Below are 13141 nucleotides of genomic sequence, written 5' to 3'. Positions count from 1 at the left end.
AAATTGTTTTGCCATTTCAGCCTTTGTAAATGCAAACTTCGCCGCCGCGGGCAATAATTAGTTGCTGAGATTGTGAGGTTAAAATATTTTAGCATCTGCTGCCGACATTGCTGTGGTAAACTCATTACTGCCACATGGTTAAGAGTTCAAAAGTTCCTAATCTAGGCATTTTAGCATTGCATAAATTCGATGGAATACATGGCGTATGAATAACGAGCTATTACTTATACATAAGATATTGGAGAAAAAATTCCGCTTAACGATTAAAATACAAGTATGTATTGAAATCTAATAATAATTGAAAATTAAAAATCATTCAAGCAGAGTTTTTTATGATGACCTATAACTTATATATATACTCATATACATACTCGTTACCTCAACCAAAGGCGTTAAAAGATGATCTCGGAACATATTGAAACAAGAACAAACGATCTTTATTTTAATTTTGAACGGTCAGTTTGCGTGGCAGCTACATATATGATATAGTCGTGCGATCTGAACAAGAAGCGTGACCTTGGACAATAATTCATGCCAAATTTCGTGGAGATATCTCGTCAAATAAAATTTTCGTACAAGGACTTCATTGTGATCGTCAGTTTGACTGACAAGTGTAAGCTATAGGGACCCGACATCGGCAGTTCCGACAAATGAGCAGCATCTTAGGGAGAAAAAGTAAGGTGCAAAATTTAAGACCGATATCTCGAAAACTAAAGACTGACTTGGCGTTTATATAGACAGCCGGATAGACAGACACGGCTATATCGTTATATATTGTTATTTATAAACACATATACTTTATAGGATCTAAGAATTACTAAAGAACTATCTTTGAGTATCTTTTAAGTTGTATGATTTAAAAAAAAATATTGTGATAAGGAAAAAATTTGATGTAACCATTTGATTTAACTTCAGGCTCAACTTTCATCTTTGTGTCATTTATCTCATTAGTTTTATTAATTTTCACTATATTTTTCTTAGAAATTTAATTTTAAGGAAGCAGAGAACAAAAATCTTTCGAAATTATTTCTTGCAGCATCAAAAAAACAAAAAGTAATAACAAAAAAGAGTACTTGAAAGCAATTAAAAGTAATTCGGTTATTCAACTAAACACAATGACATTTATTACTCTTATGAAATTTACATAATCAAAATGTTATCATTATTGTTGTCAATTAAATCTGACACAAAAGTCATGTGGACACGCAATGTGTTAAAATAATAAAAAGGAGCAATTGTCATTATTTTAGATTTTATTGCAACACGCAACTTTTAGCCAAGCTAACCAGTTGTCAAAAAATTATAACAAAATTCGTAGTATACTCCTAAGTGCGGACAAACTTTGTGAACGACAAGTAATACATAGGTGTATATATGTATGTGCAATACATGTAATTGTCATTAACAAGCAAACAACACTTATAATTATTCATAAATTTTTCACAAAATGTTGTCAAATGCTTTTAAATAAGTAGTTTGCTTAAATATATGAATCTTAGCTGCAAGCGAGTGATTCTAAGTTGCAGACGTAGGTATATATGTATGTGTGTATTCTGATATTTATGTGAACTTGCTACGCTGAGCACTCATAAATTTGCAAAACTGTCAACCACAAAAAGTGAAATGCAAACAAATTGCATCATAAAATCTGTAGCATCAGTGAGTAAGATAAAATGGCATGAGAATACGATTACCAAGCAACAATCTGAAAGTGACAGTGAAGGGTACTGTTGCACCAAAGAAGAAAAGGCATATACGAGCATATAAGAGAACAGCTATGTACCTTTAACACCTCGTTAACTACTTCGTGGGGGATTGTTATGCTTGGTAATGTATTACTTATAAGATTTTGTGTAAACTGATATACTATATGACTCAAGTAGTTCGAAAAAAATGTGTGCTTTTGAAATAACTCTTTAAGAGTAATGCATTACTTACTTTTTTGGCTAAAGTATGTGTTACAACTATTTTGGAGTATTTTAGATATTTTATCGCTATTAATAATTGAAATGCCTTTATCACTTTTTAAACTCGTAGATACGAACTGTCGAAAGGCTACTTCTTTGTTCAGTTGAGCGACATGTGTTATAGGTATGGAATGATTTTATAATATACTTGTAGGCTAGGGTTAATAATTTATGAAAACAAAAAAATTAATAGTATGATAAAACTCATTGAGAAATAAAGAGATTATAACAAAAATGAAAGAAAAAATTATAATTTGCGGGCGATTTGTGATCGGAAAGTGTAATGGAGAGGGTGGTTTAGTTTTTAAGTGTAAAAACCGATTTATATGGATTTCCTGAAGAACTACAAGTCCTATGGACAAAACTTAAATTTGGGTAATAACAAGATGATATATAACTTGTGTGTTAATACCACATAACCACAAAATTTAAAAATTCAAATTACCGTTTTTTTTTAATTTTTATCTTTAACTAAAATATTTTTCTCTCACGAAATTTGTGGTAAGCTAACCTTTGTATGTCTCAAACGCACTGACGTTTGTATACCGTGAACTGGGATCGGAATTAAGTGTTTGTATGAAAAACTTTGTCATTTGATGAAATAGCTTCAATAAATATGTCATGGGTTATTCTTAGACAAGTATAAACTCCAAGGAAATTGTTCTCCAAACTCCAAAGGAATAGATCGAGTCACTATAGCCACTATGACCGATCAAAATCAAGTTATTGTAAGGAATATTTTATATTTGTGAAGAGTATTATACTAGCTTCGGTGCAACCGAGGTTAACGTGTTTTTTTGTTTTGATTTAAAATATAGATTTCTCACCTTACATTGATTTATTATCGGAAAATGTTCCTAATTTTCAATTGAAAATTCTCAAGTTTAAAAATCTCCCTTTTTAAAAGTCGGTCAGTTTTTTCTTCGCTGAAATCCCTCATTTCTGAGGGTATAAAATATATACACATTACTATGATACATTTTAAAAGGCTTCAATGAGAAATATTTCACGATTTCCAAAAGATTGAAGATAAAAGCAGTAAATTAAAACTGACTTCAAAACTTAGTCTTAATAACATGGTTCTTTTGAATGTATAGGTTCCATATCGTATTCAACTGTGAGGTCGAACCTGTGTAACCAACATTGATGTATAAAGAAATTTCAGTCAAAAATACTTAGAGCATTGAAGGGTTCACCAAACTATATCAGAAAAGAAAATATTCACAAATATCTTGGTATTCTTACCATAAACACAGAATTTGAAAACAGCATAAATGACAGCCACCAATGGTTATCTAATAACACCAAAACTTAAAATTTGAAGATTAGGATGGAAAATGGACATAGTCTTGCCCACTTCTACAAGAAATAGAATGTCTCACAAGCCACATTACAAGTTTGATGCAAGTATTTCTAGCTTGTGCCATTAGCACAGCTTGAAGATCGGAGCAATGGAAGCACATCTTTGGTTTTAGTTATGAAAATATGGAAAAATGTCGTTGCTTATTTGATTTACTATACAAGGTGTGTTCCAAAGTACACAGTCGATGTTTTGGCGATGATTGCCTATCCCGTAGAGTGCATGAGTGGTTTCAACGTTTTCAAAGTGGTCGTGAAGACATAAATGAGAAATGAGCCGAAATCCAAAAAATCGCGCCTGGAGAAGACAAAAGTGAAGACGATGCTGATTTGTTTTTATGATTCCAAGGCTATTGTCCACAAAGAATTTGTTTCACCCGGCCAAAACGTTAATGCGGTATTCTATCTTGGAGTTTTGAAGCGTTTGGTGCGCCGTATTCGACGTGTTCGGCCCGAATATCGCGAAGATGGAAGTTGGCGTTTGTTGCACGTTAATGCGCCGTCTCATCGACCGACGCTTGTGGCCGATTATTTGACCAAATATTTATCTGATATGGCACCGTGCGACTTCTACCTTTTCGGAAAAATGCATTTGCCGATGAAAGGAAAGCGTTATGCAGACGTGGAGGCCATTCAAAAGGCTTGCCATACTGGGCAACAAGCTTAAACACTCGTTCGACATGCTTTTGGACCGTGCAAAAAGCTGCATTAAAGCATAAGAAGACTATTTTGAATAAAATTAACTGATTTTGCCGATAAAACCATTTGTTCTGTCTATTTTATTAAAAGTCCTGTTTACTTTGGAACGCACCTTGTATACATTTGTACGCTAGATTTTTCTCTATTGATCGTTTTTGTATTTTCCTTGTATAAATTTGTATTCATTTAGGAAGCATTATAATGTTTCAAGGCTGAGTTTTTGCTCCTTAAGTTCTAATGACTCTTAACCATGATATATATGTGAACGAGTTTTCGAATTTTTTTACTCTCAGCATGATGATTTTGACTATTTTGCAACTAAATTTGAAAGAGAATTTTATGTACTCACCAGAATGACTTGCCTCCCGTATGAGATCGTGTATGATTTCGTCTCGTACATTTATGCCAAGATTTTTTAACATAAATTGCAGCTCATTTGCTGTGACACGACCATCACGATTTCTATCTAAGAGATCGAATGCAGTTCGCAAATCTGCAAGAAAGAGAATGATAAAAGTTTTATTGAATTAATATTATGAAGGTATTTAAGAGAATATAAAGAAGTATATAAGAAGCGAACACTATAAAACATGAGAAAAAACAAACCCAAAATTCACTTTTTGTTTGGTTTTAGGAATTTCTTTACATGAAAAAACACCCGAAAAGATTGATGATTTTTTTCCTTTTCGATAATTGTTGAGCTTAGCTTCTAAAGTATAATAAGTTCCGTTCGCAGAAATACACAAAAATGATTCCTGATATATTTTATAAACGTACTTCATAACTTTTTTCTACAGGAAATTGTACACTCTTGGTAAGCAATTATACAATTTCTCATAGTATATGAACTTCCATAGCAATTATACCATTTTATAATATAAAATAATAATTTAACTATGAATTTGCACTTAAGCCTTTATATCAAGCTATAAAGACACTTCCACAAAAATGGGTGGTTTTTATTATTCAAGCCATGTACACGTGCGCTGCTACGAAAATTGGTCCAACAGAGCGTATACGTTACATCGGAAATGTACAAAAGATATGTGGGTAGTTGGAATTTATTCTTTGCAGGCACAGACATTCTCCTAGAATATATGTATGTAGTTCTTAATATTTCAAAAAAAAAAAACTCTTTCAACATAGTCATGGTATCACACACACATGCATACATTCAATTAATTCGCGCTGGTGAAAGTGCGAAATGAAGAAAATGTTTGCAATGTTTCATTATATTTCTTCTCCTTATTCTTGTGTGCCGTTACGTATTTCTCTAACATCGCCTGCATTAAGAGCGTTTGCTTATAATTTATACGTTTTAGCGTTAACGACTTATCAGCTGACGTTTCGAGTGAAATTTGGGCAATGTAGTCAATGCAGTTACCATTTGAGTTCATTACACACATTTAAGCCATTAGTACGAATAATATTCAAATATGGTTTGATTGTAGTCTCACGCGAATGTTTTGGGCGATGTTGTTATAGCCATATTAATTGCATGCAAAATGTATATTTATTTATGCTAAACTTTCGTTTTATATGTCAGTCGCGCCGGCATTTCCACTTTTAATACATCATTTTCCTTTATTTTATTATTTCGACATTTCTAACTTTAATGTTTCCGTCGCGTTGCATACTTTTGGTTTACTGCGTAAAACTTGGGTCGTTGGACCGCTTAGCTATTACATTTTTCCACTACGCATTTGTACTATTTTATTATTTCGCAATTCTTCTTGTGAATTCCTCCCAATGAGACTTGCCACAGGTTAAATGGGGAGGTCAGCTGCCTGTAGTAAGCCGATTAAAGACCAAGACGAAAAGTTGTGGCTAAGAAACAAAATTATAATATTTTTAAAATTTATAAAGCTGTTGTTATAAAATATATATTTAGTGTAAATTTAATAGCACTGAAATCAAGCACACAATTACACATTTTTTTCCAAAAACTTAATTAGTATTATAGTATAGCCCCTAAAATAAATAAATAGGCAGTATTTATATTTGAGAAACTTAAATTACAATAAATATTTGCTGAATACCATTTTTTTTTTATAATTAATCATGTTTAGAGCCAAGCTTAATTTTGAATATTTTTTTAATTATAATTATATTCCGATAGGTCGATAATTTTGGATTTATTCTGATTCCTTTATTTTTTTCTTCAATTAAAATCAAGCAATGTAAATTATCACTAAGAAAGCACAAAAATCATAATTTTTGTTGAAAAATAATATCGCCAGAAGCTGCAGTTTTAGTTTTTATTGGTTTCTTATAGCACGTACATACTGTACATGAATGACTTCTTGGAGTTTAGCACTTAACTTTTGTTATAAAAGTAGTTGTGTACTCTTTCTAATCCATTTGGACTGCTTTACGACGCACATCAACTGGATTAATAGCCAAACATCCCGCTAAAACGAAGAATTATACGCTGCCACATATTTTCAAGCTTAAATATTCAGTTATTAAGCAGACCGAAATTGTTATTACTGTTATTTATGACAATAAAAAAATACAACTTGGTTGGAGTATAAAAACTTTTATTTACAACAATCAAATGCGCATGCAAATTAAGTTATTTCGTATAAGTTGAGATTATCAAAGATTTATTGTTTGGTAATGTCGAATATCACCATTTCCGTTTTTGTTGTACGAACGGCTTTAACTATATGCACAGAGTAAGTAGCGGTATACGGATTGATGCTTTTTATAAGAGGTTTTTTAAATGTGTAATTCTATAATAACGCAAAGTTTAGAAATCTTACAATGTAAAAATATAAAAGTTCCAACTATGAATGTTTTGGCTTGGGTTTTGCGATATACTGCTACTGATACTCTTTAAACATAAATTTTAATATAATATAATATTTAGCTCTAATGTAGTTTAGTGGTATGGTTCTAGTTGTGTGTCATATAGTTCACTTAGGTTTGGCGCTCAGAATGATAGTCATAGATTAGTTCTTAGCTGTAATAGGTTATAGCTATTTATTATTTGCCAATCTAATTTTTTATAGAATTTTGAAAGCCAATTTACTTTCTTCATTAGAGATAGAGGATCAGATAGTATTCTCATAGTATGAGCTAAAGAAAAAATATTTCCTAAGAACAAAATTCTAAGATTTTGAAAATCATTTTTTAATTTCTTTTCTGTTACATATATGTATATATATATATTTGTTTTAAAATTTGTACTTCCAAACTTCGATTGATTGTTTTAAAATTTGAGTGAACCAATTACAATATAAAACAGAATATGGTAATATATGGTACATAATGTATTTAACCATACATATTTTATTTTAGAACCAGAAAACTAAATATGAATTGACGTAAAGCTAAAAACAGACATATTGTATAATAAAAAAATTGTAGTTAGTCGCTCTGGTGTATGTAAATTTTTCATAATCTTTTAATTCAGAAAATGAATTGATTGAGTATTTATCAAGGAACCAGCCGAATAAGTGAACATCAAAATTATGAACTGAGTAAGTCTGCCAAAAGGTGCGGTCAACATTTTGATACAAGTTAGAAGGCAACAGTTACCATTTGGATGATAAGTTTTTTACTAAAATAAGTGATAAAAATCTGAGCGCAAATTAAATACTCTAAAAATTCGTTTGAGGTAGAATGCCATTAAGATACAAGATATTAATAAAGTTCTTAATATAGATCAATTAAGATACTGGATCAAGGGAGAAATGGAGGTGACATAACTCGGCGATACCAAAGTGTAAATTATTTCAATTTTCTGGTTGAAAATTGCTAGTGTATTCGTAAGTCACTCTAAAAGATATTAGCCGTCTTCGATTCGCCAAACGTTGGGGAGTAGCAAATCGAACAAACTATATTAGTTCAAACACACTGGCAGCACTTGCGTTGTAACCATGAGCAATCATATCCTCTATCGCATAAACAATTGCGTTTCTTTTATGGAGAAATTTCACTTATAGCCTTATTAACCTTTTGATTTCGAGTTTCACGTTTTCTATAAACTATAATACTCTGCTTTATTTCAAGTTTAAAATTTTGAAAAAATCTTGTATTTTAATTTTTGAGAGGAGTTTGTCATATGAGCCATTCCGAATCGTAAAACAGATATAAAATCTGTGCATTCAAATTTGGAAGCATTGAAGATAGCGGTTATACCATTTTAATGAGGAATGCTTATACTTTCTTGTATCAATTGAAAGCTATAACTTTGTTATTGCTTTTACAGGTAAATTTTCTACAAAGAGAGCAGTGCGCAAGGATAACGAGCAGAGAAAGGGCGAAATAACCTTACATTTTTATACTAAATTTTTGTTAGTATTTAACACTTATTTAATTTTATTTAAATTGTGTTAAGCAATCAAACACGTGAATACACTTATTCTTCTAATTCTAAAGAAATTATTTATTAAATGCAAAGTTGAATGTCCACAATATATGAATTTCCTTACTTCCTCACCCCCGCGTTATTGTAAATGCATATGTGCATGAAGTATACTCACATGTATGTGCATGTTTGTTTGCCAGACAATGTAATGATAGTTACAAGTTCACACATTGATAGACAACAAACAAATCGATCAACGAGCAGCACACCCTTAAAAACATATATGAATACACATATCTGTACTTGTACTGTTTGAGTAACTAACGGTAAATAATTACCCACACCAATCAACTGTTTACTTGGAGGGATTGTAACAAACTGGATGTTAGTTTTGCTCGTACCAAACAGTTGCTGGCGCAAACTTTGTCTGCGGTCTATGTTGATATACTTGTACTGACCTCGACCTTTACACAGATATGTTCGCACATAATTAACTCACAGCTAATGCATAACTATTAGATGGTTGTAATAAAATCGTGCATAGCGCAACGAATTAAAAGTGTCTGTGGTGTAAAAGGAGAGTGATGGTAATTAAAGTTTATAGTTTGTTCACACCACTTATAGACACGATGCATTAACAAATGACACGCATGTGGTTTTTTGTGTGACATAATGTATAAGGTACACAAATTTGAACTTTACATTATCAATTAACAACGTTTTCGGAAATTTCTTTGAATTTATGGAAATCAGATTTCTGTAACCATATCTCTGAATATATTTTTTGTAACGATTTGAGGACCTAAATTCCGTCGTATACTTCAATAGAGTGCCACCAGTTACTAAGCTGAAACAATATAAACATATTTTGGATTCTTCAGTGCAACCCTCGAATAGTTTAAAACAATTTAAAAGATTGGCATTTGCTTTAAAGTAAAAATCACAAGATTCTAAGATAAAAATATTATTGAGAAGAGCTGCCAATTGTTTTGAGATAACAAAAAAATCACAAGATAATGAGACTTCTGAATCCGCTTATCGATCTGAAGGGGCTTTAAAACGGTTTCAGATGAAAATGTTACTGAGAAGAGTTGCCACCTGTATATATTTTCATTCAATTAAAAAAATACAATATGTATATCGAAATAAATATATAGTAAGTGTCTAAAAATGTGGAAACTAGAACTCAAAATGTTGGTAATTTCTTTAATATAATATTATATATGTACAATATATGAAATACTTGTTCTTTACCTCTTATAAGCTCCCTTTAAGAATCGTCACCGTGATATAATTTAATTCTTATAATTTCTAAGTTTTCCGATTACACATCATTTTACTGACTTGAGTGCAAGTGAAAATTTTACATCGTTGTCAACTTAAAAATTGCTTACTTCATTGTTAGCTAATACTTTACACCCAATCCTCAACTTTATATCTACATTGTCAGAATTATTGCTTCCTTTGAGCAACACGTAGCTTCATATATTTTGTTTGCTTTCACATTTGCTTTATTATTCTATTTTTTATTACCTATTATGCGTGGGTATCATATCAAACGTCAGTAGGTCAAGGGCGCTTGCGCTTTTTATTTCCGCCTTTATTTAACAAAATTTTCACTCTTACATAACAAAGCATACATTCATATTTATAACTGTAAAAGCTCAGTGGCAAAGTCTTAAAGTCCACATTACATTTCAACGAGACGAAACCTCAAGACACATTTTTATTTATGTATGCTGACAGTGATTTGTAATTTCTTTTTCATACAAGTATACATACGTGTACACTTTGTGGCAAGACGAGCCCAACATTTTGCCGCAAACACATTTGTGGAATAGTAAATTTTTATATATCGACAGAGTGTCTCTTGCGAGTTTTTATCGCACTTAAGTGCTGTGTGTGTGTGTGTATGTGTGTAAGTGGGGCTTGTAAATGAGCATCAACGTCACCAACTTTGGCAGAAAGATAAAAATGAGTATGATATAGTGTTTGTAAGGGCTTCGCTTGAAGCAACTTGTAAACTCTCATTATATAACTACGAATATTATTTTTCTTTGTGTTAAATGGGGGAATTTAGCACAAAACTATATAAATTTGTAAGTATGTAAGTTTTGTTTGCGGATTGTCAATGCAAGGCTGCTGCCACGCGAGGTCAGTGTTGTATGAAAATGACGTTAACACACCCTCATGCACACATGCAATTCAGACAAGTGAAGAGAACTGTTGTCAACAATATTATTTGCAATGAATAAATAAATGAAAAAACAGATTATAAAACGCTTTATATAATTCTCATCAGCAAGAAAAAAATTTTAAATCAAAAGTTACAAACAATGAAGCTCTAAGTTTGGGTGTAACCGAACATTTTATAATCTCGCAAGATAAAGTGATATACGTGATACGTGATGGGCGCCAAGGGCATGATAGGGATGGATAGCAATCAAGCCTACTTCGCAAACAAACTTTTAAATTCCGTCTGATTCTTTTACTTTACAGTATACAAATCAAACATCAATGAAGTTATCATAATACAACTTTGCACAAATAATGCCCACATGGTATTTCATCTTACGCCAAAAAATAGCTGAAATTGAACTACAACTTTTCAAACATCCTGATACCGAATTTGTTTACCCCAGAACCTATAGCTGACTTCTTACCGAAAATAACGGTCAATCTGGAGGTCTAGGATTGAAATTTGTGAAACGTTTTCAATGATAATAGCTTTCTTTTGTGCGAAAAATGTGTAAAATCACTTCAATAGTACCCTTAGCCTCTTTTAATTACACTATATCCTCTTGCTTAAATTGGAAGAAGTCAGGACAATGAGAAGTTATGTCCTGATTAATATACTTTAATATAAAGTGTTGCTACACCGGTAAGTACTTTCCCACATTTGATGTTTTTAATTGCGAAAGTATAAAATGTTCGGTTACATCTGAACTTATATCTTTCATACTTCTTCTGCCTAGCATTGATTTTAAAAATGTTTTATATTTCTATTTTATTATGATATACTTACTATAATTCTAACCCCATTAAATATACACATATAATATGCATATTATATACTTGTATATACCTATATAAGTGTATAAATTTTTCGGTGTTCATACAGTCCAAAATTACAGGTATCTTCTTCAAATAATTTACATGTATTGTAATTTCAGCACCTGCCACTCACTGCGAATATGTCTACTTTTATGGCAGCTTTTTCTTGTTATTTTTCCAATCGCAATAAATATCGAATATCAAAGTGGGAAATCAATGTTGCGTCGTCAGGAAAATTTTGATACTCATACTTTTCACACGTTCTACTTATGACACGGTATTGCAACATTTGTGACAACATGTCTGAGCCAAGAATATGTTACATATATTTATATATAATATAATACGTGTACAAATGCCAAATCGATGAAACTTTAGCACTGCGTGCTCTGAATTTGTCGTAGTATTATTCTTGTTTGCATTTGAATTATAATTTCTATCAATAAATGTGCGGTAATTTCGTGTGACACCGCGCAAAGAAAAACGAGAGAACCATTGCATTTGTGCTTATGAGCAACGCTTCATGTTTTATAGCTTTAACCTAATTTAACGGCAGCAATTATAGTTTCAAAACAGAAGTAATTTCTAATATGACTCTTAACACTTATTTACGAATGTAGCGCTCTGGGTTAGTGTGCACCTTCGGGCAGCTCTAGCTTGTTTATATTCCTTGTCGTAAATTTTACTATAACTTTTACCATATGCGTTCATTGAGTAGCAAACTTTTTGTTGTTGACTTTTTAAGAGATTTGTAAAAGTTTTTAATATTGTTTGTGAAATTTGTAACTCACTCTTCTTTAACTGACACTAATAAACAACAATTTGAGTAGAGCTGCCGATACACTATTTTATCAAAACTCTATTTATGTAGCTCTGGTTGAATTTTATTAGCCGCAGTAGTTTGAATAATAGGCAAGACCAAACTACTTAGACTTCAATGTACAATTTAAGACAACAAAATTTATTTCGGGGGCTTGCTATTTTATAATTGTATAATTCTAAATCTAGCCAAAACAAAGTTTATGACGGTTAAATATTCATGTTTATTGAATGCTTTAACGATGAAAAGGCCGGAATAAGTCCGCGATTCGACGAAAAGGAACGTTTGACTAATACCTTCTTTTTTTCTTTTTTTTTTCTTTTTTTTATGGAACGAACTATTCCTTTTTTTTCAGCATGTGCTTTACTTTTACGGTCTAGTAACTTTTTACACCCCACCCTAATAGGCATGTAATGACACTAGTGTATTTTTATACAATTAATAAACGAAAACAATAAATGCAATATAAATGTTTTTTTTTATTAATTATAAGCTGAGATCCTATAAAATACTTTAAAATTAAAAGTTTGAAAATTAAACTGATTTGTACATTTTTATGATGAGAATCTGTAATACGTGAAAATTCAGCCCAATTTTTCGTTTCCGATTAGTTAGTATCTAATTGTATGCTAAAGGTATATGTTGTAGACTAATTAATTCCAAATTGTACCATATAAGGGGTAATCTGGGAGTACTCTTCTTAAAGATTACTCGATATTTTTTTGCGGGGTACTCAACTGTCACAGTGGTATATTTTAGTTCTCAACATTTCAGTTCAATTAAGATAAAGGAAGCTTGTTTTTGCTGTTTATGTTGACTAAAGTTATATAAGACGACGAATAATTAAACAAGTTTAAACATTATGTTTAAATTAGGATGATAAGTTCGGGATATTTAAGTTATTTTGCATTAAACACTTTTACACTT

The 13141-nt window shown here is 31.4% G+C and overlaps 1 protein-coding gene across 5 annotated transcripts in view; it reads right to left on the bottom strand.

The window, feature by feature from the left end:
• Positions 1–13141, bottom strand: part of Eip63F-1 (Ecdysone-induced protein 63F 1) — a 105188-nt gene that overhangs the window by 30919 nt on the left and 61128 nt on the right. For all 5 annotated transcript variants that reach the window (XM_036359157.2, XM_036359156.2, XM_070111136.1 and 2 more), the window contains one exon: positions 4375–4518. In XM_036359157.2, the coding sequence (XP_036215050.2) occupies positions 4375–4518 (144 nt within the window). The remainder of the gene's footprint in view (positions 1–4374; positions 4519–13141) is intronic.

This window comes from Bactrocera oleae, chromosome 6 (assembly GCF_042242935.1).
Source record: "Bactrocera oleae isolate idBacOlea1 chromosome 6, idBacOlea1, whole genome shotgun sequence".
Taxonomy (NCBI): domain Eukaryota; kingdom Metazoa; phylum Arthropoda; class Insecta; order Diptera; family Tephritidae; genus Bactrocera; species Bactrocera oleae.
The sequence above is the reverse complement of the archived record's forward strand: the minus strand, read 5'-3'. Positions and strand labels throughout refer to the sequence as shown.